General features: G+C 31.8%; 2 protein-coding genes across 3 annotated transcripts; both read right to left on the reverse strand.

The window, feature by feature from the left end:
• Positions 1–497: 497 nt before the first annotated feature.
• Positions 498–984, reverse strand: LOC124933033 (CDGSH iron-sulfur domain-containing protein NEET-like). Its single transcript, XM_047473755.1, has 2 exons — positions 745–984; positions 498–676 (listed from the first exon to the last, which is right to left on the reverse strand). The coding sequence occupies exons 1-2, from the start codon at positions 966–968 to the stop codon at positions 577–579; spliced, it is 324 nt and encodes a 107-aa protein (XP_047329711.1). The 5' UTR covers positions 969–984; the 3' UTR covers positions 498–576.
• Positions 985–4,778: 3,794 nt separating this feature from the next.
• Positions 4,779–23,873, reverse strand: LOC124932636 (cleavage and polyadenylation specificity factor subunit 1). Of its 2 annotated transcripts, none has more exons than XM_047473296.1 (26): positions 23,381–23,873; positions 23,085–23,231; positions 21,947–22,100; positions 21,325–21,460; positions 20,223–20,368; positions 19,054–19,149; positions 18,890–18,942; positions 18,055–18,186; positions 16,577–16,628; positions 16,379–16,498; positions 16,005–16,139; positions 15,214–15,339; positions 15,008–15,085; positions 14,302–14,442; positions 14,129–14,223; positions 13,383–13,579; positions 12,309–13,096; positions 11,197–11,277; positions 11,045–11,110; positions 10,876–10,953; positions 10,418–10,639; positions 10,179–10,310; positions 6,884–7,060; positions 6,594–6,779; positions 5,738–6,123; positions 4,779–5,134 (listed from the first exon to the last, which is right to left on the reverse strand). In XM_047473296.1, exons 1-26 carry the CDS (start codon positions 23,710–23,712, stop codon positions 5,020–5,022), a joined length of 4,371 nt encoding a protein of 1,456 aa, XP_047329252.1. In that variant the 5' UTR covers positions 23,713–23,873; the 3' UTR covers positions 4,779–5,019. The 2 variants fall into 2 exon arrangements, with proteins under 2 accessions (XP_047329252.1, XP_047329251.1); XM_047473295.1 differs by having other exon boundaries at positions 15,214–15,342.
• Between the last annotated feature and the right edge of the window lie 1,863 nt (positions 23,874–25,736).

Genomic DNA, 25,736 nt, shown 5'->3' on the forward strand with positions numbered 1-25,736 from the left:
AGAAAATGAGTTAAATCTACGCGTATCCTTTGTTTTATTCATTTCTTTAAGCTTAACTCAAATTTTGTTAAGCCCACCCAATTTGAATATTTGGATCTGTATATGTCTCAACTGATGGTGAGAAAATTATTGATATTTTTGATATATCAAAAGTACGGTATCACAACGTACTAAAAATATTGATTTTTCTATATACCGAAAAAATAGTATTATATCGAGAAATTTTTGAAATTATCGGGTATTGATATAAAATTTTAACTTTTTTTTATATATTAAAATACCAAAATAATATTTATAAATTATTTAGTAATAAAAGTAAAAGTTGTTGTAAAGACTAATTAATTGGTTTAAAGTCTCATCTTTGCTTGCATTTTGCTATGTATCTATAATTTGCTCCCTAAGATGAGACATAAGTTGAAAGATCTTGAAAATGAAAATCTATCTCATGATTTTTTTTCTCTTATAAATTAATCTTTTGTCACGTTTGAACAAACTCGTATTAGGAACATAGAATGAATTTATTAATTGGTTGATTTTGTTATTACAAGTGATAAAAAGCATGAATTAATTAATGAATTACTTCTTGAGAAGCAAGGGGCCAACATTGTCTCCAGTTTCTTTGTTGTGCTTTACATGACTCCCATCGCACAAAGGAAATGTCTTCGACCTCCAACACCTATGTTTTGATTGTTTGTTTGTTTGTTATGAAACATCAAATTAATTATTAATTAATAAAACAAATACCTGCAATAGGCAGTGTTTGGTTTGGCCAGATCAGCAACAAGAACAGTATCAGTGACCTGAGCTTCCTCCTTCCTAACAGAAAGGTTTACATTTGAACCCAATTCAGCTCTCACCACCACCACCCTGGCTCTGCCGGACTTCACCAATTCCGGCGTGGATCCGCCGCCGTACTTGAGACCAACACCACCGGAGGAGGAGGAGAAGCTAACAAGGGTCGACGCCATTAATTAATTAGATGAATTGGAATAATGAAATAGATGGGTTTTTGTTTGCTTATTATAGAAAAATATGGATAACACGCGCACCTCTTTCTTATCATATATGGCTGGACTAAACCATGCCATCTCACCCACGACACTTTAATACTTTATCACATATAAAAATATATATATTTAAATCATTTTTTATTTTCCTCTTTGAACAAGTCACGTTTATATCATTAATGGGGATGTGAATAATAGACACAACAAAAAAAACAATTCACAGCTAGGACTGAAAACAAAAGAAATGTCGAGAAGGATTTTTTATAATTTGTCTTTATAAAAAGTTATTTCTCATTTCATTTAATATATAACTAGATATATAAAGAATTGTTTACAAAATTCAAAAGTTAAATAATATGACAAATTAGAGAAAAATAAAATTTTAAAAGTGATATTTAATTTCTAAATAAACTCCAGATATTATTTAAATTATTATAAAATTTTAAGATTATTAATAATAATTGAAAAAATAAATTATTCGAGAAAATTCCAATGTAATGAGGGTGGGGTTGACCACTAGAGAACAATGGAAAGTAAAGTATTATGGACCTCACACAAAAGTAAATACAATAAAAAAAATAATAATAATAAATAATGGTGTATCTAACATTTATAATTGAATTGAATTAGTTTAAATTAAACAGAAAATTAATTGAATTTATCAAATTAAATGACGGACCGTTTATAAAGTTTTTAAATTAATTTTATCAATTCATGATTATGTAAAACAATTATAATTTAGTTACAGCTCATAAATAGTTGATTAGTTAAATATTTATTTAAATAATTAAGTTTTGAATTTAGATGTTATTTCATAGATGTTTTTTTATACAAATATAAATGTGATATTTAATCTTTAAAAGAAAGTTTAGGTATTTTTATATTTAGGTAAAAATGATAGAATCCACTAATAAATTATTAATCTTTTTAAATATATATCTAAAGAAAGATAAAGATTTAACATTTGAAGTGATTAATGATTTTGAGAGAGTAATAATTATTTATGGTAAAATGACTTTAAGGATATTGATATATATAAATAAAATAAAAAATAATAATTTTAAAATATAATATATTTTTAATATTTTAGTTAATGATTTAAGTGATTTGATGAATAAGAGGATGTCAATTTTTTGTTTGAATTATTTACAAACTCAAACCGAGTCTAAGATGGGACGTTTGTGTTTCTTTTTAATTTCTCTTAAATTTTCATCAAAATTAAAAAAAAAATATATATGTTTCATTACTAATGTACTTTTTTTTATATCATATATTTATTTATTATTATTGAATAAAATAGCTATAATATAGTCAATCGGTATAACCGTGATTAAAACCTTTCTCAGCAGCATGTCATGACAGGAATGGTAGCTATTTTTTTTCAAGACCTAGGTTAGGTATTATTATTATTATTATTATTATTATTATTATTATTATTAATTTTTTGTTTCACATGTAGTTTATTTTGGTATTTACTATTATGATTTTTTAAATTACATGTAATGTAAGAATCAAAATTGAAAATTGAAAATTTTAATTTATTAGATAAAACTATTGTGAGTTCTTTATTGAGTTACAATTATATTAACAAAAGGAGACAGCTATTCTTTTAAAGGAATTTACATAATAATATTTATATTATAATTTATTTTTGACAAGTTAACCAACAAGAGAGTATGTAATAAATAAATAAATAGTTTAATTAAAATTATTAGACATTTATAAATTCATAAATTAAAAATATACTTTAAATGTAAAAAAATATTTAAAAAATATTAGTTATTTTTATATAAAATTAATTTAAATAATAATAATAAATAAATAACACTCAAATAAATTATAATTACAAAATCAATTAAATTTATTTATTTAAAAAAGTATTAATACATAGATATAAATAAGTTCAATAAAATCATATAAAATTTTAAAGGGATAGCAAAAGATTTGCAGCAAATATGCAGCAAACCTATGTGTAAGGCTGACTAGGCATGACTCAACATTTCAAATTTTATTTACTTATCTCCGAGTCATTAATAATTTCTCTCTCTTCTCTTTATTAATAATTTATTTTTTTATCATTTTCTTCAATCTTTATTAATAATTTGTTTTTATAGCTAATTTGTAAATATATATTTATATATTTTATTATTTAATTTATTTATTTATAAGAAATTTAGAATAATAATAATAGAGACAATAACAAATTAAATAAAAAAATATATATTATATTTGATAAATTAAGATAATAAAAAATTAAATATAAAAATTCTTAATTTTTTTAAATTAATTATTTATCTCCTCCCCCTATATATATAATTTATATATTTATTTATTTTTAAAACTAGTTATAATATGAAAAATAAATAAATTAAATATATAATTTTTAAAATTATATATATATTTTTTTACTTAAACTCTATAGTAGTTTCCTTTTTTCTCTCTTTAATTTTTTTTATATTTTATTTTCTTGTAAATTATATTATAAACTTAATTAATTAACTCAAAATATTATATATTCTCTTCTTATATTATGGGTTAACTCTTATAAAAAAATTATTTATAATTGAATATTAATATATCATAGTTATATTTATTTTGAATATTAGTATATTTGATTTGAGTTAATTCATCTAGACAAATTTTTATTTTTCATTATAACTCATTTTAAAAACTAATAAATAAATTATTAATATATATATATATATATATATATATATATATATATATATATTAATAGAGGAGAGAAATAATTAATTAAAAAATTAAGAATTTTTATATTTAATTTTTTATTCTTCTAAATATATATTTATCAAATATAATATATATTTGAAAATATATATTTTGTTATTTTTTATTTAATTTATTACCGTCTCTATTATTATTTTAAATTTTATAAATAAATAAGTTAAATAATAAAATATATAAATATATATTTACAATTTAAATATAAAAATAAATTATTAATAAAGATTGAAGAAGAGATAAAAAATAAATGATTAATATAGAGAAGAGAGATAAATTATTAATGACGGTTATCTGAGAGATTTACTGAAAGAGGTAAATAAAATTTGAAATGTTGAGTCATTATGCCTAATCAGCCTTCCACATAAGTTCGCTGTACATTCGCTAAAGAAAAATAATATAAATGAATCCAAGCGAACTATTTATGTTTATTAGTGGATTTGAAAAATAAATAATTAATAGACAAGACAAAATAGAAACTAATGTTAAAACAAAAAAAAGTACTAAAAATATAACAAAATAATTTATTTCCGGAAAATTTGAAGAAATGACCCTATAAAGGGACTACTTCATATTTTGGTTGCAAGACGCAACTAGATATCATGTGAAAAATTCACTATTGCGAAACGCAACCGACATTTTCGAGACGTAACTGGCAATCGCAAAATAATTTATTTTTTTTTGAAAATTCAAAAAAAAAAAATCTGCGTCTCATAACCGACCGGCGGTTGCGTCTAGCGAAAGGGATAATTTCATAAAAAATATGAAATACCCGCGCATTTAAAATTATGCGCGGTTCATTACTCCTATTATGAGGGTCATTTTGTCGAATTTCCTTAGTTAAAATTATATTTTTTACAAAATTAAAACACCCAGTCAAATTATTGATAACTTACACAATTATACCAAATTTTATAGCTTGAATTTAAAGTTAATTTGAGCTGAAATTAAATAATATTAAAAAAGAATTATAAAATAAACCTAATTTAAAAACACCTATTTATTTAGATTAATTCTCAACCACTTGCCTAATAGAATAAATAAAACCAGAGATGCTATTTAAATAAGAACTAGTTCTTGTACAAATTGAAAAGAAAAATGGCTACAATATTTTACACAATAAATTGTGGCACTAATAGCTACCTAAGCTCCCAGAAGAAAAAAATTACATATGAACCAACAGCAAACACACAAACAACCTAACTATTATAGATCAAATTGGAGCATAATCAGAATTTTGACGTTACAAGCAATATCATGTGTTTATTACTCATAGGAAGCTCGTGCCAAGAGTTAAATCGTTCAAGTTAGTCATGATTTGCGATCGAGTTGTTCCAATCTGATTAGCTGTCTCAAGCTGGTCTTCCAATGTTAGCATCTCATAACTACAAAAACAGTCCCAAATATAATAAATGCTTCAATAACTCAATGAAAATGGCATGCTGGTTCAAAGAAAATTCTACAATGTACATCCATCTAGAAAGTGCTTTTACTCAAGAATGTCAACTACTTTTAAAAAATATATATCTAGCCAAAATGATGTTGATATATGTGAAGAATGCTCATGAAAAACCCAAAACTAGTGAAGAAGAACAGTGTATATGAACTTCCAATATGAAAGCAAAACGAGAATCTGGGCTAGGGGCTTTATGGATCTTGGGTCATTTGAATAACCAATTCATTATTGAAAATTTGGGTAAAAAGACGTTAGGGTATAAATATGTAACAAAACTTTTTTTTAAATTGAGGGTTGATGTGATTGACGAAGGAGGGGATAAATGGGCACTTGAGATTAACATCAAATAACTTAAAACCAAACAAGGCCCGTGTACACTATCGGTTGAGGATGAAATTCTATTGGTTGTCAATCTACATTTATCTATGAATAAACTGATTTTATTTTCCCAAAAATACATAAAAAAAATTCATAGATTAACAGAATTGGGATGTTATGCAAAAGATGCAAACTAGTTCTGGATCCAACTTACTAGCAAAGAAGATCACAGTCAACTATGTTATCAGGTCCAGGCCGGTGTGGTTTTCCCTTAGAATGGAACTGGCGGAAGGACCTAGGGTTGAGCCCCGCAACTTGGGGAACAACATCAACAAGCTTTCTTTGTAGAGACTGTAGACGACGGAAGGTGATCTCATCAAGGGGAGCAACACAACCAAGGCTTCCATCCAATGTACCAAATAATAGTGCAAATCGGTTGGTCTTATCTGAGCCTGGTGGTGCATTAGCCCAGTCAGGCAAAGTCGGGAGCATTTGCAACCGCAAGAACTTGGTTACATGGGAACCAACGTGGAACTCTGCCCGTGAGAGAAGCTTCTGTCCTTTCCAACTCTCTGACATCTTTGGGGCATAATAGAATATCTGTATTTGCATTGCAACTCAAAATCATAAGTAAATTTTATTTAAAAGGGAATTTGAACATTTTGTCATACAATATAATAATTGTTAATATTGAGTGTTCAAGAATAGAGATTTGCAGAAACCGAGTTGGTGTGCGTTTGAAAATTAAGTCTAATGTTGAATACTAAATTTTATGTGTTTAATTAGTTAAGTATCTAGAAAAATAAATGATTAAAAAACTATTAAGCCAAATATGTTAACTTAGTTTGAGATGAGTCTAAATAAATTAGTACTAAGATATGTTATCATACACTGCCCAAATCTAAGCATAATAAAAAGCTAAACAATAATACAACATTTGCAGTTGCAATGGACACAAAATTCAACAGTAAACACTAAAGAATGATAAATTTGGCAGAATGGAGAAAAGAATAGTGAAAAATAATGAAATGAAGTACCAATGATATTGGTACTTATGGTAAATGGCTAACCTGAATATTCTTTTGCCCATCTGAGACAGCAAGGCTAAGGGTGCTTCCATCGATCAAAAACTCAGTTGCAAAACAGTCAAGTGAGCCAAAATCCTTGGCCAATAAAGTAAGTTGTGACCCTTGTTCCTTCCAACTAAGGAAATATATGCTTCTGTGAATGTCACCAAGGAGGATGAAATTTTTAACCTGCCAAATTAACAGGACATGACAGATACTCACATTATGTGTTTAAAACAAGTCAAGGAGCAAACAAAATAAAAAGTTGAAATCGTCATTGGGATGATACACACAGTGTTGAGGGTGACTACATAAAGTGGGGATGCATCATAAAAGGCAACACCATTCAATTCAAGTCCTGTCCACTTATGCAAGATAATCTTCGGACCAGATGATATCAACAATTGGCCCTGAAGAGAAGCTATAGCAGATATAGCACCTTTCAACTCTTTCGAGTAAATCTCAGTAACCTGACAAAATAACCAAGGAATTTATGCATCTCTGAAAACTCACAAAAAATATGTAGATGATCAAGACAAGAAGATTGAGAAGTACAAGTGTTACTGATTTTGTGTTTTATTTCTCATAATTTCATCGTATACAAGAGTAATCTACAAGTTTTATTTTTTGAGAAAAGAGTAATCTACAAGTTATATCCTACACTCTTCCCGGAAGTTGGGTAGGACATGGTTTGTACACCCTACTTGCCATATAGATGAACATAGTTTGTCCGAGTTTGTCTGAGGATGTCCGCAATTTGATACCTTGATGGAATGTAAGAGATTCATATCTTGTTGACCACATTCTTGGTTAAAGTGACGATCAATTTCAATATGGTTAAGCTTTAAGAAAATACTGATTATTGCATCACAGTTTTACAGTATTTTCACTAGTGATCAAATACTAAGTTCATTTAGTATTATGAGAATCTATATGACCTCACATATTCATTCCAAGTAAAAGAGAGTGCATTCTGTTTCGCATTGCTTCTTGCCACCGGTGATCGCTTTTTGCGTTGCCATGTAACAAGGTTCCCATCACATTCGTGCATTATCCGAAAGTTGATAGTTTGTCATTTGGATTCTACCTAGTTTGCATCAGTGTATACAACAATGCATGCCATTAGATATTTGAAATAGATGTCCTTTTTCTTGGAGTGCCCTTGAGATATCTTAAGATTCTATACATAATATTCATGTGCTCTTCGAAGGAATTGTCCATGAATTGACTTGCTCACTTATTGAGAATTAGACACCAGGTCATGTATGTGATAGGTAGAAAAGTTTGTGAATATTTTTGTTGTGAAGAAATATACCTTGTTTGATCTAAAAAGTTCCATTCTTAGGAAGAACATTGGATTCTGAGATCTTTAATTTTGAACTCTTTTGAGAAACTACTTCAAAGTAATTTATTCTTGTCATACCGTGTGATAATGATATCATCAACATATCAATGAAAATGATGATTTTGTTATCACTCGAGGTTCTTACAAAACAAATTGTCGTTTGTATGGCACTTTGTAACCAATAATCACACTAGATTTATTCTATACTCATAAGTACCAAATGATTGATTATGGAAGTGGCAAACATGATCAACCATGCTCCAGAGAACTGTTTGAGATCGTACAAAATGTTGAAAGTTTGTAAGCTTCATCTGGGTATGATCCAATTCCAGAAGGAACACCTATATAGACAACATCTTCAAAGTCTCCATTTAGAAAGACATTTTTTTACGTCCAACTGGTGTGGCGATCAATCTTTGTTGGCTGCAAGGAAAGAAGAGTCTTGATTGTGTTGAGTTTAGCGACTGGGGCAAGAATCTTTTTGTAATCAATTCCATGGAACTGTGAGAAGCCCTAAGCAATTAGGTGTGCCTTCGAACTTTTCAATTGTTCCGTCTGTCTTGTGCTTGATCTTGAGTTTCTACTTACACCCAATTGCACTTTTTCTTTTTAGTAGATTGCATGTGGACCGTGTGTCATTTTTCTAACATGCTTGAATTGACTCATTAACTGCACATTTCCATTCAGTGTGATTCACTGTTCCATCAATGTTGGTTGACACTTGTATGTTATCAAATGAGGCTATCAATGCTCAATATATGAAGAAGAGCCTTCATAGGAGATGAAATTGGATACTGGAAGCTTTGTAAGACCTGGAACTTTTTCTTAATGCAATCGTATCTCCAAATTATCAATTATAGGTCAAACTGAAAAATCATGATTTAGAGTCACACCCTACATGACATGAATGCTGGTAGGATTTGGGTCAGGCTCCGACTTTTGGACAGGAGTTGATAAAGGCAGGAATGTCACAAACTGGTTGAGTAGGAGACATTCCCTAAAGTTTTCCAATCATATCAAGTTTTGGATAATATGGTTGATTTTCTAAGAAAGTAAGATTTGTAGGTTTGCTCCTATCTTAAATCTCTCCTATTCAACCCATTCTTGGCATCCATAGAAATGTAGGTTTTCTTGGTAAACGTGGAGTAGGATTTGTACCCCTTTCTGGAGGGAAGCATAGCCACGGAAAATGCATTTGTTGATGGATGGTCGAGTTTTCCCTATTGTTGTGAGGATGTGATTGAAGGATGTGCGCCCATAGGTTTTGAGTTGGAAATTATGAAATGGGTATGTTTGGAGAAGGTGTTGGACTAGGCTTTGAAAGTTGATGATGCGAAATGGCATACGGTTGATGAGATAAGTGGTCGTAGGAACAGTGTTGCAATTCAGTAGGGGGACATACCCAGCCTTTTCCAACCATTTATTGGGTGATATCCTTATTAAGCCAATGCCGGAATTTGAGCCATTGATTCCTTAGCAACACGGATATTGGACTCATTTTGTTGTGGCACAAAATCGTGCAGTAATGACCTAACACAAATCATATGGTCAGATGCCCCCAAGAAGATAATCCATTGTCCTATTGTCATGTTTATATCTGTTAATGGAACGGACAGATAGTGGGCCCATAAAAGGAGTGTCCCTTCTTGAGGGGTCCTCATCGGATAGTCTCTTGTTTGAGGAGCAACCGCATGATCAGAGGCAGCAGCTGGTGCAACAGACTGCACGAAAGAGGGAGTGGCAGCCTGGGCGAGTTAAAGTACTTTGAGAGGTCAAACATGATTTGATTTTCACGTTGTGGTTTCGATAGCTGCGGAAGAACCAAGCATCAATTTTTTGTCGTTTTTTTTTTCACGACGCATCACAGAACATAGGGGTTGTCATCTATGGACACCATTGATTAACATATACAGCAGGGCCAGGAAACAGGTTGCCTGGAGTGTGCTGTACAATGAAATACTTAAGGGATGTGTGATGGATTTAGCAGATAATGGGTTTTTTGATGAAGATTGATGAAATACCATGTAGATCATCAAGAAGACAGTAAGATTGAGATGAACAAGTGTCCTGGATTTGTGCGCTATTTCTCATAATGTCATTGTACAAGATTAATCTACCTACAAGTTATCAGCTCCAGAATATAATGAGAACCATTAGGATGTTTACCACAACTAGTTGATTTAAACAAAAAAAAACTACAAAAATTATAGAAGGCGAGAAGAGAAAGAATAGTATGTGCTCACCACAGCTTGAGAGTTGTCATTATTTTTTTCAACTGAGTACAAAAGAACACGCCCTCGGGCAGCAACATCCTCTCCTTGTACATAAGCTGTTCCAACAACTAAAAGGGTCTGGTTTTCCTTTGTAGTGGTATTCTGATATACAGAAACAAAATTTGGTAAGAAATAAACACAAGGCTAGTGCATCCCATTCTCTTGAGTCTTGAAAGATGCATAAAGAAAATAAACAGGAACAGGCTTACCAATAATGTAACCACTCGTACAGTGAGCGCATTCTCAGAGCTTTGCATAGAAATAGTACCCCTATTTTGCCATGGACCACCAGATTTTGATGGCTCCATAATCCGAACCTCAAATTCATCTATTGTGTAAGTTTCATCAAAATTCATATTATTATGTTCAATCTGATGGCCAACTTCTTGATCAACCAGTAATGAAAGGACTTGATTCAATGGCTTAAGAACCTGGAATTAACAATTCAAATGTTATTAAACCTCCTAAGTACCTCAAGAAAAATAAATCGCAGCAGCTAGTAATATTTAGAGAAATTGAAAAAACAAAAACCCATTAAATAGAAATCATCAACACGATCCACAATGACCGCAAGAAACAGATCATCTTCTCTTTCCTCAACATAGATGGAAAACAAATCAATAATCACAACCAAAAATAGAGATTGATAGGTAAAGAATCTGCTTACAGGAACTGAAACTATTAATGGATATAAGTTCTTCTCTGCAAAATAAGTCACTTGATGTGGAGTGCCCTTTAATGGAATCTGACCATAAATTTCAACAATAACATTAACCAATTATGCAATCATATCTCTAAGAATAAGTTTTAATCAATAAGTTTCCAAGGGTACCCACTTTCTCAACTGGCCAAAAGTTGTCATAACAAGCTAAAGTTGGAAGCTGACATATTTTCAAAACTCCCTGAAGTCAAGAAAGCATGATGTCAGATTCCATAATTTCAGTCCCTCTTTTATTCTGAAAAGACTAGTAAAGAAAAGACAACTGACCTGAACACTAACGTGTATCAAACCATGATTGCAGTTAACATTGTGAAGAACAGTAAAAGCAGAAACTGGCCCATCACATAGCTGCAAGCAGTAACATTAGTATAACGTGGCATTATAGACGCTAATACTACATTCCTAATAAGTATGAAAATGTTTAACAAAATAAAGTATGAAACAATCTACAAGTAGTATAAAAACAAAAGAAGCACAAGGAAGATTTGTGGGTGTGATTTGCACTAAATGAGCATGGCAACTATGCAAAGAATCAAACTAGTTAGTTTGTAAATGGAATCATATTATGAGCTTTTCTGATATGTGATTTTATCACATTGTCAATAATAATAAAAACGTTTAGCAAAGAATCATCTAAAGAATTTTATGTACCACAATAACAAAATTTACCAAGAAAACATTTTCTACCTACACTTTTTTCACTTAATAAAGCTTCGTCTTAAATCAATCACATACCAAATGCAATCAACTTACTTTCACTTTTTACTATAGCAATTTTAAAAAATGATTGTGATTGTAACAAAATATCACATACCAAAATGGTCCTATTATGTATTTGTGGTAACTACGAACCAAGTAATGATAACTATGTAAACTTTAAGCATAAGATTACTATTATAAGACTAGGTAAGTACACAAACTAAATTAGTTGTGTCCTAAGGACAGTACAATATAAGTCTGCTTTAAATTCCTTAAATATCAGATTCACTCTCTAGTATTTCTGATCTCTTCTCCAAGACCTGAAAGGTTTGCCAGGTCTGCAAGGTTGAAAAGAAACAACCACCCTCCACCTCCTTCTATTTATTTTTTAAGTTAAATTTTTGTATTAATAAAGTTACAAACAGCATTTCCAAGAGTTATTGGGAAAGCGACTTCTATTAATACAAACAATGTCTATATAAGCCTTGAATATGTCACATGAACATTGTTCATTGAAGAACTCAACCCATCAACCATTTGTCATATAATATTATCCGGTCAAAATTAGGCTTGTCTTTTCTATAAATTCTACTACTTTTGTCCCATTTTATGCAAGACTTATACATTATAGAAAAGCAAGCAGCAAGTACCAGATTTTTACCCAAAACGAAGCAACTTACCTGTGAATGAACTCGAATACGTTCCCTGACCAACAAGAACCAAGCTGGCCTTGATCCAGAAAGAAATAAGCCTTGGTAACCACCAACATTCCTGAAGGTGGTTATGCGTTGAGATGGCTTCCCAGATGGCAGCTCCTCCTTGGCATATGTATCCAAGGGAACCCGGACAAATCTCAAATTCCTGAATTTAGAAGCATTTGTGCCGTTTGTGTTAGCAGTGTACTCAGCAGAAACATCTACCTCACTCTTAGAAGCATTTTCTGAAGCTTCAAACAGGTAAGCATGATAACAAAGAACTGTTCCATCTGTTAATATTGCAAATAGAAATGGTCGAGTGTGCTGTCCAGCCCATCTTTGCATAGCCAATTCAACAATCTCCAAATTTGGGTTATTTTCTTTCCTACCTTGGCCAGACAACTTCTCAGAAGTTTTGCCAACATCTTTCTGACTATCACTTGATGGTTCCTGGATTAACGAATCTACAAGATAGGCCTTTCCAGACACAAATTTAGTCACCGTGTAAACACAATTGAAGTTAGGTATGTCAAAGATTTCAAGGTCGCCATTTTCATAACAAACGACACAATATACATCACCCTGATCTTGAGGCATACCATCTGGTCCATCAATTGCCTCTCCTACACCCGTAGAAAGCCATGCATCACTACTTGCTTTTCTAAGCCATGGTTCAGGTCCTTTATCATGATAAAGAGTACAGGCAGAAATCAATTTCTTTGAATTTTCAAACACCGCGGGGGAATTCACAGATACTGTGCAAGTAGAATGATCTGTAAACAAGAAGCAGAAAAATGAATTCATCATGATGAGGCACATATTAGTTGATACCATGGAAAATAATTATTCAGTCATTTTGTAATATAAGAGTAACTTTATTAGACTATCTAGGAAATTATGATTGTTGTAGTTGTATAACTTAGTTACATATTCAATTTGTAACAACAGATGACGTGTTGACAAATTAGAATTACAACTCTCCTTCTTAGCATTCCTGATCACATGCCAATAGCATTCATAAGAAGGTCAATCAATTGATGGGGACGTTAGAACATGTACCTCCAACAAGAAGCTGAATGCTTCCATCTGACATTTTGAGTAACACATATGGATCAGCTATAGAGACACCTAATACAGTTAAGCCCTCGGAACCAGAACTAGATTCAGAGTTTGTTGCTTTAAAGATTAATTCTTGAGTCATACAAGCACCATCAAGAATCCGAGCACCACGAGCATAAACTTGAACAACCCGACGCCTGTAGAAAGGGGAATTCAATCGTGAGGCACCAACACAGCATGTGGAGTTGGCCAAAATGGACAACTGGAATTTGTTTCTTATGCTTTGAAATAAATTTCAAGCAACTGAACAGGAAGAGAATACAATGAATGAAACCAAACACATATACAAAGGGATAATAATAATAATAATCACCATATAATCATATATTACAGATATGAACAGTGACAATGATAGAAAAATCACAAGACAATATCAAATCTCCTGATTTCTATTTCTTCCAAATAAGCTAATAAGGAATACAATACTTTTTTGGTCAGGTCAGATGATTCTGGAGCTTTAATGGGGATTCTAATTCATGTCCACCTTAAAGATGCCACAGCAATAATCCACTCTTTTTACACCAAATAATACACATGCTCTGTGACCATGTGGTATTTCAGGCTTGCAAGTTAACTTGTATAGTACAAAAGACAAATTATAACTAACATAGTGAACTTCATTAAACAGAAATCCCAAGACATGTAATGCTAACCTTAAACCACCAACATATAAATAAATATATCACCTTCCAAAGAGATTCCCTACAGCCATGGTCTGACCCTGAACATAATAATCAACAGCCTCAGTAACTTCCTCTAGATTGTTAGCTGATTCTAGTACCTGGTCATGGGAACAAACAGTAAATTAAGTCCTGTAACTGGCATGACACGGAGACCAAAAAAAAGTATATATATTTACCATAGTACGAGTCTCAAGGCTAATAACCAAGTATGCATGATATTCATCATCATCAGCAAGCGTCTTTGAAGGGTCAATGTTGTGACTGCGGGAGTTCTTGTGGTAGACAGTCCAAATTCCCTTGCAACCAGGTAATTGTTCCTTCATAAAGAGCTTGCACTTTAGACTATTGAAGAGAGAGTGTGATCGATATGTAACACTTATAATATTTAGGATAACAAGAAGGGATGGGAAATAAGAGAAGAGGTGAGGCCTAGACGAAAGTGGACGGGACACAGACTCTTCTATCTCCATTCATATCATACGTATAACCTAGTAGTTAGCGCGTGGTCTTCCTGTACACCCTCGATATACACGTGACATGAAATTATCTTTGAAGGAACTTCTAATCATAATAGATAGAAGTAGCATTTGAGTGTTACTAGCAGGATGACTTCTAATCATTGCACTAGCAGCAGCATTGTTGAATAATCAAACCTTTGGCATGGGAGTATATGATAGATAGAAGTATCCAGGTTACATCCCATCAGCACAGAAAAATGGAAAAAGTAACAATCAATATGTTTTATAACCATGTTCTGATCATATTCAGTAAGTTGGGAATTTCAACTAACTTACATGTACATCCAAAGAAGGTTTCGGACCAGAAAAGAGTGAGCAACATAAAAGTTATATGTAGCATGATAATGGAGGAACAAGAACATACTTGAGTAATTATATCGGGGCGTATCGATTGCTGAAGCACACAGAGAGCACCATTCTTTCCATGTCCAGAACAACACACCTAGATTAAAGATAAGTGTGATACACTTCATCAAGAAAAAATACTTGTATACAATCATCTTAATATGTCAAATAAAAGATGCAAGATGTCAAAACGTGTCCAAATAAAGTTTAAAAATAGAAGCTGACCAGCTCATAGTTACTTTGTTTTGCAATTCCAGTTGCATTTAGATCTGCATTGATCCTTAATCCATATGCGAAGTCCTTTATAGGGCCAACATTGACCAATGAATCCCTCACTACAAATGAGAACATCTTCTGCACGAATCAAGTGAAGCAATAAGACCAAAATTATACAACAAAACGAACAGCTTGAGCGAATAAACTAATCCCAAAATCAATGCCCAACTTAAGGAATCAATTTCAACATACTCATGTGCTAGTTAATAATCATACCTCAACATCATATAGATATGCACATTTTGTATTTGAGGCATAAAAAGCTTTAAATGATTAATGTAAACATAATTGAAAACTAGAGAGAACTTGCTATATTTCATTATCAATCCATAGATATTATTTACATAGATTGATAGATTGATATAAAATCATCACAAAAGGAAAGAATATGCAATCTCTAATCTATACTACATTGTATATTGTTGTCTATTAATGTGAAGAATGTCTTTCTAAATAGAGAACTAGAAGAGGAAGTATACATGAAGGCTCCAACAGGCTTTGTTCAAACAAACTCAAGAAAGGTGTGGAAACTCCAGACGTCACCTCCAAGTGATTGGTTTGGGAAATTTGCAAAATTCATGATCCAATGTGGATATACAATAACAATCAGATCACACTTTATTTATTAAAAGATCCAATAACAAACTGGTTATCTTAATTGTCTATGTCATTATTATAATTCAATGGGAATTGTCATCAATTAAAGGATAATCAAGGCTTGTATGACAAGTTCACCCAACCTGAGCTAATTGTTCATTATTGGGACCTGAACCATATAATGAAAGCTCTTCTACACCAAGCATATCTTGTAAAGCATCTGAAGGTGATCTTTTCAGTCTCTTTGCTGCAGAGGCATCTCCTTCAAGATCAAAAAACTGAAGAAATATCAAATCCAAACATCAGCACAGAAAATCAACACATCTCGTGGATTTAGTAGAAGAATCTTCCAAACAAAAAACATCAGCAGCCATCTCAAATTGTCTAGGGGCATTTTTCAAAATCAATAGAAGCAGAATTGAAAGAGTCCATTCTTGTTAATCCAATATCCTGAACCATAGAGTGGGAGAAGATAGTATATAACAAAGCCATAAAATAATCAATTTCAGACATATACCTCTTCCTTCACACCATGAGGTGACATTGATGTTCCTGAACCACCTGAAAACTGCACAAGCATGCTGTCTCCTACTCGACTTCCCAAAAAGAAAAGTGAATTTCCAATGGATGTGATCCCCTATAAACAAATTAGCAAATAGTTACTGATTAAAACAAGTCGAATATATCACAACAAATTAAAGAAATGTTGGCTAACCGAAGTGAGTACTGAAGCTTTAGATTTTGAAATATCAAGTCTCTGCACAACACTGGAAGGGAGAAAAACATTGGATAGAGTTAGGTAACGGATGAAAGGAATATGTGATATCATAATAGCCAAATAATAAGAATCAACTTATGAGTGACTGAAATATGATGACTTGTTAATATAATATATAATCAGTGTTCTCTTTTCCTTCTCGGCCAAAATTAAAATGTGTACCCATAGATCTTTAGCTTTACTTCGGTAGATTGTGATGACATAACTTGAAAAGAGAAATGTCCATACAATCCCAAGAAAGAGAGACAAAAGCCTTAAACACAAGACAAACTCATTTTATTGGAGATTCACATGCTAGAAGAACAATTTGAACAAAAGTAAAGTTCGGTAGAAATAGCTAATTCTGAGATAAGTGAATAAAACTGTCTCCTGATGCTCAATAGCATAAAGATCCTCTTGCCCAACCTAAATGCATAGAAAAATCAATAGAATAACAAAAGGAGAAAAGTGTGACAGAGAAAGAATATAAGAATCACTTAAAACTACATACTTTTTTTTATCATTTTTATTATAAAAGAACTTGATGGATTTATGTTACACGTGTTCGTTTCAATACGAAAAAGAGGGGCTTGTACGGGGTGGGAATTTATCGATCCTATTGGCATTTAAAATTCTTACGTTGTTTTCTTATTTATTGTTTTATTTTTTTCATTCCCTTCTGTAACGTTTGAACGCATCTTGCGTTCTTTTTAATAAAAGTTAAACCTTTTTCAAAAAAAAAATCATAAAAGAACTTGATATATATGCAGCATGAGAGGATAATGGAAAAGGTGTATGAATGATATGATGAAAACCCAGATTAGAAACTTTTATTGTCATAACGAGAATCATAAGTAACTTGCCTATAAAAGTGTTTTGTCTTCAGAAGGAATATCAACTACTAAGTCATTTGTAGAAACAGGCTAAGACAAGCAACATATACCAATAACTAATTAGTCAATTTGAACACATTCACCTTATAGAAGATAAGAGATTTGTAGCAAATGAACAGAATTTCTAATTGGGAGGAGAACTGAGTCCGCAATGCAGCTAGAACACCATGCTTTCCCACTTCCTGTTGGATAATTCCCAAAAGCAAGAAGAATCATGCAACAAATTGTTGAACCATGATCACTATACCAAACATTACTCCTAATGTCATTAGCATTTTGTTTCATTCCTGCATGGTTTCTCTAATATTTGTAAACATGTTCTCTGTAAGTTCTCTTTGTAAGAATCTTGCATATCAATTGTTGGACAGTGTTCCCTTGTCTTCTGTTGTTACTTGTTAGTCATAGAGGAACATGAGCAACTACTTACTGAATCTTCAGTAGTTTTAAGGAGAGGGGAAATAGTAAAAATCTTAACAAGAACACTATTCATTAAATTGTGCGTTATCTTGAGTAAAAGGCAAACTGAGAAGAGCTTGAACATACCGTCCGTCATACACAATTGTCAGAAGTAACAGCTCTCCAGCTTTTGTAGATAGAATAGCCACATCATTTGATAACCAAGTTGCATTTGCAGCATCAAGCTCAACACTGAAACTTGACTTTGGCATCTCTGGACTGCAATCAAATTCAGTAATATTTGATAAAAATAGACAAGATATCATAAAATAATTTAAACACGAGAACAAATGTAAACTTGAATCGGGTGTAGAAAAATGTTCTTTAAAATCAAACATGGTTGTGGATTTTTGTTTTGGAATTTGGTATATATCATCAGCTGAACAAAAACAGATATATGTTTATATTTCAAATTGTCAATGACATTCATAAGAATTGCTGACTCAATATATCCTTTAGCATGGAAAAACTTAAGAGAACAGGAGCAGCAGGTGAAAATTATACTAACAGAGACTATATTAATACATTTTCCAATGAATGAGAAGAAATCTTTTTAACTTTTTCTTTTTTAAAAGAAGTCAACTTTTTATAAGAAGCAAGAAGCGTTAAAACATTACAAAGTAGTGAAAGGGGAAGAAAAAACAAAAACAATGGCTCAAGAGGAGCTAAATGCCAATGATCAAAATATTCTCATCCCGTACAAAATCCCCTTTTACGAATAGAAGTGAACGCGTGAAGCATGAATCTTATGATTCTTCCAGCACCGAAACTTTTCGCTTTAAATGTTCTTCTATTCCTTTCTTTCCAAAATGTCCATCATGAAAAGCTATTTGTTTACAATTAACCAATCTTATCCAGGTTAACATGTGTACTTTGTAAACAGGCAAGTCAAGAAAATGACAAGTACACATTAAATACAGACCTTCCAGAGACAGGAACTGCAAATTTGTTCAACGCCAACATACATGAAGCAGTCTGCCAAACAAGATTAGGAACATAATCACATAAAAGGAATAACTGAGAACAAAAGAAAAGGGAGAAAATGGAATGATACATTTGGCTTCCAAACTAATTATAAATGTTTACCTGACTATGGTAATGTACACTATTTGCGCAAAGAATAAGAACTCCACCAATTGGTGATGGCACAGCCAAAAGTTTGTATGCATCATGAGGGAGATTCTGAAATGTAAAATCAACATTAAATCAAACAAAATGTCAAAAATGCAACATTACTTATATCTAGAATTTGATATTTCATATCATCATGCATTTCCCAATTATGCAGAGACGTCCAGTTCTAAGAATTGAAATTTTCAGTGGCACAAATTTGTGGGTACATCTATTCTAGAACTAGGTTTTATAACTTTTAATATAGATTAGGATGGGCATGTTAAATAACTCCAAAAGTGGCACAAGAAATCAAACAAAATCCTAATTAAAGGCACCCTCTTCTCAAACCAATTAGGAGCTTTAGACTCTATTGTACATCAACTTTAAGAAAACAATTAAAGGGTATCTTTTAAGAAGCTTGGGATCGGTTTCACCACAAAAAAAACTCATCACAAGTAGCAACTTTGGCACACTAGTGAGCCAGATGAACATAATACGGTAAAGTATATCTTTTTGAAATTAGATTAAAAATAAAATGTACAAATTGTTATCGCAGAAAAGCGATCAACTACAAAAATATGAAGTTAGGCAAAACAAACGTAATAAAATGACAAAGTCACTCCCATTAATGTCGTCCTTCCACGTAAAACCCGAGCATTTGGCTCGCAATTCTCATTAACATTGATATCTTTTGAAACCAAGTCTTTTCTTATAGGAGCCTTACTCTTCTTCCAATTTCCTCATAATTGACATCAGAACTCAACCTCCTCATTTTCATCTCAAGCTTAGACTTGCACCTTAATCATATTAGCACAATGGATACATTTATAATCCAATATTGTTGCCCAAAAAAGTTTAATTTAAGATAAAAGAAGGTAGGGGAAATAACAAACAAATAGCATCATGAAAATCTGTATCATTTCTGTAAGCAGAGAAATGGTAGTGAAACTAAGTATTTTTACAAAGCTTCAGAGAAATACTATTGGCCAGTTTACAGACAAATGACATGTCACATCAGGTCAACCCAAAACATTTTCCCTTCATCTTCCCCAAAATCAGGGAGACATTTTTTCTATTAACTACTCCTGGAGATTGATAAAATGAATAACAGTCAACCCGATTTATCCACTCTGGGAACTTACTTGAGCAGACCATATGAGAGGATGCTGCTTTAGCGTTGTGCTTATACTAAGAGCAGAAATCATGCAAGTATGATGCTTCGATAAGGGACGCCCGGTCCATGTTAGCTCTTGTTGATGAAGGACCACCATCACAGGCTCGATATAACCTATAAAATCAATCATAGTCAGACCTTGGAAGATGTCGTACCAATGAAAAATCATCCTAAGCTTGTGAGATCCACATTCATATAAGAGATGGAGAAGAAAGAGAGATGATCCCCATGTTTTCTTGAATAAATTACTATACTACATTGAATAACTAGGTTGATATGCATGTTCCATCATTGCAGAAATATTTAGATTGGATGAATACCTTTGCAGCTTTTAACATCCCATCTAAAACATATATGTGCATCATGCAAAGTTATTTTTGGGTACGATATGTAATGTACATATGCATGTCTTCTCAAGAGATATACAAGGCAACCAAATTATGAAATATCCAAATTATTAGTTAGACACGTAACACTTGAAAAGTATATTCTTATTTCAGTTTCATTACCCGTGCAACTAAGAGAGTTACTCGGATGCATGGTGCAATGAGTTGCAAAAGATGGCATCTTCAGGGACAGATTATTGCCCAATTTTTACATGCAAAAGGAAAAGCATCCCAAGAAGATAAAAATTCAGATCTGAGATGCAATCAGAACTATAGAACAAACATATTAAAGAGAGAGTGGATTTTAAATGTGTAGTTCCACTATCAGAACAACATTTTGCAGAAACCAGCAGGGCCTGTGACACCAATGTGCAAAAATATGCTGAAATTGTTGTATCGAAAATTGAACCTCAAAAGGCAAGAGCTGACACAAAAAAGATGTAACAACCAATGGGAAAGGACCCTATTAATATGGTCAAGACTAGTAATGTTACTTATAAGACTGAACATCAGCATAAAGTAATTAGGTTGGTGAATTAGAGAGCAAGTCACCTACTACGTGAGCAAACCCCTCCAGTCATAGCCTTATCAAGGCTCCTAATTCATGTAGGATGATACCAGATCTAATTCTTAGGAACAATGGAAACAACAAAGGAACCAATCATGTCTAGATGTTTGACTCACCATGGATAAATATAAAGTCCTTAACATGTTTCATATTCAAATCCCGTAGATTTATTATGTATGATGACTCGATACGAGCAGACAATGCACCTCCATCACTGAGAATACTCTTTTCACCAACCAGGCTGGAACCAACCTACAATAGAATAATTTCAAGAATTGAGAAAAATGGTGTATCCCCTTGATTTGCTCAAAAAATAGATGGAAAAAGAAACTAAACACATTTTACAAAATTATCTGAGAAAAGCCCCCTATCCTGATAGTTTAGATAGATGTCTTTGGGTCCTTTTTCAGTATCCAAGTACAAAAGCAAAATAAGACCATATCTTGCAAGGAGATACAATATACACAAGTTAGTGACAAGCCAACTTCTTATGTTGTTGGATATCTAATAATTCTAAGTTGCCTCATAGCACTAATGAAAACCCAATATCCCTTACACTTTCAGTGAGCATATAATTATACGGGCATGATATTACTTGGTTCTATATTCTGAATAAAATGAAGAAGCAAAGCTTATCAAACATGCAAATGCTCGCAGTTTATTTCTAAATCTCCAAAGACCTCTCGAGAATGAAATCAAAAGAACACAAAGAATGAAGTGTAGTGACAAAAGATAAACCTCAGCAGCCTTCAGGATTATCATTTGTAGGCCATAAACAAGAACCACGCCACATCTTCCTTGAGGATCAACCTTCACGTATGGGCCTCTTGCAAAAGATTCTCTTCCTCTCTTCAGATGTCGCCAATCTGGACCCTCAAAGCAATGCATAGAGCTGAAAATATGGAGAAAGGACTTCATCTTTCAACTACAAGAACATGTGCTAGAGCTCATAAACAAGAAGCAAAATTCATATCCACGGTCAAACATCCTACCTCTTCAAAAGCAAGGTGCAACTATCAAAAGGGCTTTAAAAAAGGGTAATGATCATTATTACTACAAAGGTGATGCCAAGATTACGTTAACAATACGAGTTTTGTATCAAGCATAGAGAAAAGAATGACAAGGTGCCTCAGCAGACAACCAGACATGCTTGCAAACGGTATCATCAAGCAAGAAAACAATAATCAAGGGCTTTTAATCTTGGATTATTAGAATAATAATATCTCATTTGATGTATCCTTCCAAATAATCGGATTTTTTAGGTTAACTGACCAATTTACTCTTAACTTTCTTCTTTTTTTCTTTTATGAGAAAAGGCATTGTGTTTTATCAAATTACTCTTACCTTTAATGACAGCCAAATAAATAATGTATAACAAATAGAATTTAAAATAATGGAGAGTTTTGGTAGTTTAATTGATAATTTGAACGACTGAAGAAGTGATGGTTGATTGGATAGTGGAATCATTTGGAAAGAATCTCAGATAACCAACATCAAACAAGGCCCAAAATGACTCCTTTCCTTGTCAAAAGAAAAGTAGGGAGGCCATGAAAATAATCATGAAGCATCTCCATATTCACCATTTACCATCATAAACGTGTTTTCATCTAAACAGTCCACATAAATATAATAGGAATAAACTCCGCTCATCCATATAATCTACATAACTATCAAAGGGTTCAAAATTCAAATTCTATCTTTATCAAACGACCAACTAAGCTATGGATCCAGGACAAACTTCTCAACACTTCTACTGTAGCAAAGATATGAAAGAGTGAAGTGGCAAACAAGAACCAGCAAAAGCAACCCAGGTTCTATGGGAAGGGCTAACTAACAAAACAATAAGGTAATAAGCGCCTCAAAATATTCCACTCACCTGGTTCGAAGTTTATGGGTTGAATCATCAAACTCCAAAACTGATATCTTGGCATCTTCAAAAGTTAAAATAATTGAATCTCTTGTTTTTCCACCATTAGCACCTCCTTTGGACAATACCGCTATTGAATAAATATTTCCATGCAATCTACAAAGAATTTTGCAACAGCAAATAAAAAAAAATGCAAATGCGTGAATTGGTGTCTTCATGAAAAAATAAACATAACCCATCTCCCTCTTCCAACACCCACAAAGAAGAAAGTGACAAAAATGATTACTTGAGGAAATGACACAAACCTGTAATGGCAGACAAGCTCAAGAGAAGCGCCAGTAATCCCATCCAAAACACTCCCACGCTTAGCTTCCAATTGACCTTTGGCATCTCGGTTGGCAGCGGTTCCTTCCTCTTGAACTCTTACTACATAAACTTCCAGAACATTTCCCGCTGACACGACAAGATTGGGAATAGGACCCATGGCCTTGGTCGCCTTCCAATCGGATTCGAACTCATCCGACTGAATTGGCGGGATTTGAGGGACAAAGTCTGCGGCGGAGTGAGTGATGAAACCAGATGCACAATTCTCTATCCCGGTCGGGGCGTGCATCGTTTTGTGTGCTGCGAAGCTCATTTTGATTGGTTACTTTACAGGAAAGAATCTCGAAAATTCTTTGGCCTCCGCGAGAATCGCAGGAGGTGAATGTACGTAATAGAGAAGAACAGTCAGGATTTGGGGAGGACGCTTAAACCTTAGTCAGTATTTCTGGCGGGATGCCTATTTCTCTCTCTATCTCTATCGGTCACTCAGTTTGTTTTGGACAAAATGGAGGAAGGAATGCAGACAACTCATGTTATTATGGGCCGTTCAATATCATTTCGACCCATTGTCTCGGGCCTCATTTGATATGGGCTTTATGGATTTTTTAATTTTTATTATTTTTTTATAAAATAATTTTATATTATATTTATTTATTTATTTTAAAAAAATGTCATTTAATATAAAATAATAATATCTTTTTAAACATAATGACAAAAATAACATTAAAAAATAATTATCTCATAAATTCTTGAAAAAATTAATTAACTCTCCACGAATTCTACTAACTTTCCGGAACAAATAATAGTAATATTATAAATTATACGCACTTTTCAGAACAAATAATAGTAATATTATAAATTATACGCATCATAGTAGTATTATATATTCGGACTAGCTCATTAAAAATTTTAAAAAAACGAATAGTAACACAATTACGTAGACATGTCAGACACATTAATTTAATTCAAAATTATCAAGAATTATCTAAATACTTAGAGAGCTTTCACATAATAATGGATTACTTCCTTTTTATATTATCATCAAATCGCTTGTTTAATTAATTAAAATATTAAAATATATTTATTTTATTTTTCTTAAATTTAAATTTAAATTTTGAACATAAAAATATAATTTAATAATTAAATTAATTAAAAACTAAACTATTTTTTTATCAATAAAAAATCTCACCAAAAATCAAGATTAAACAAGTTCTTCTCTTTTGATTTTGGAAAGATTAGTTGTTTGGTTCGGGAATACTAGTACTAGCCTTATTTGAATTATTTTCAATTTAAATATTAAAATAAATTATGGATATGAAATTTGTTATAATGGCTTTGGAATCTAGGTTTGGATCGAACTAAAAAAACAAAAACAAAATTAATATTCATTTAAATAAAATAATATTTTAAAATATATGTTAATTATATATATATATATATATTAACAAAATTAATAACCTTTTTCATTAAAAATCAATTTCACTTCCAAATGTTTCAAACAAATAAATGTCAGTTGTAATTTATTTATTTACATCCGAATTATCAATTTTTTAAGTCAATTTCTCCAGATTTAATAATAAAAACTTATAAACAAATCATATATACATATATTATCCTTTATTTACAATAGTTTTAAATTTATTTTTCTATAATAATATAAATTATTATGTAATTAAGATAATTTTGATCACTGACAAATATTATTTGATTAGAATATATTATAAACAGTTAAATAAAAAAACAAATTGTATATTTTAATATATATAATGGTAGAAAATAAGTTATATATTTTGTTTTAAAATATTTTATTATTGTATTTAAATTAATAATAGTATTTAACTAGCATTAAAGAAGCTTCCTATAAAATTGTATTGTCTATATAGAGAGAGAGAGAAAGAGACTCACTTAAGGATCACACACTCTTACCAACAACAACACTACATGACTAGAAGCAATTACTAGGAAAGAGTTAAAGGCTGTTCTATTCTTAGTTTTGTGAGCTGGTTCCTCTCATTTCATCATCATTCAATTGAAAATAAAAATGAATGAATGAATTCCATGTGAGAAGCCCCAAGCAATACAAAATAGAAATTTATAATCCTCACATTTCATAGTAATCACTTCAAATTATTGAAATAATTCTGAAATGTGACACGTATAATCTGAATAATCTTTGGTCTTCCCGTTCTAAATATTTATTGAATTTTTTTGAACTGTTCTTGAGGGTGAACAAATATTTATATTTAGTATGATGAGATATATGTAATAAGTAGTTTTATTTTTGTGTATGTCATGTATAGATTGAAGGTTTAAGTCTAATTAATATGCACATTATTA

The sequence above is a fragment of the Impatiens glandulifera genome, chromosome 3, assembly GCF_907164915.1.
Source record: "Impatiens glandulifera chromosome 3, dImpGla2.1, whole genome shotgun sequence".
In the NCBI taxonomy this organism is placed as follows: Eukaryota; Viridiplantae; Streptophyta; class Magnoliopsida; order Ericales; family Balsaminaceae; genus Impatiens; species Impatiens glandulifera.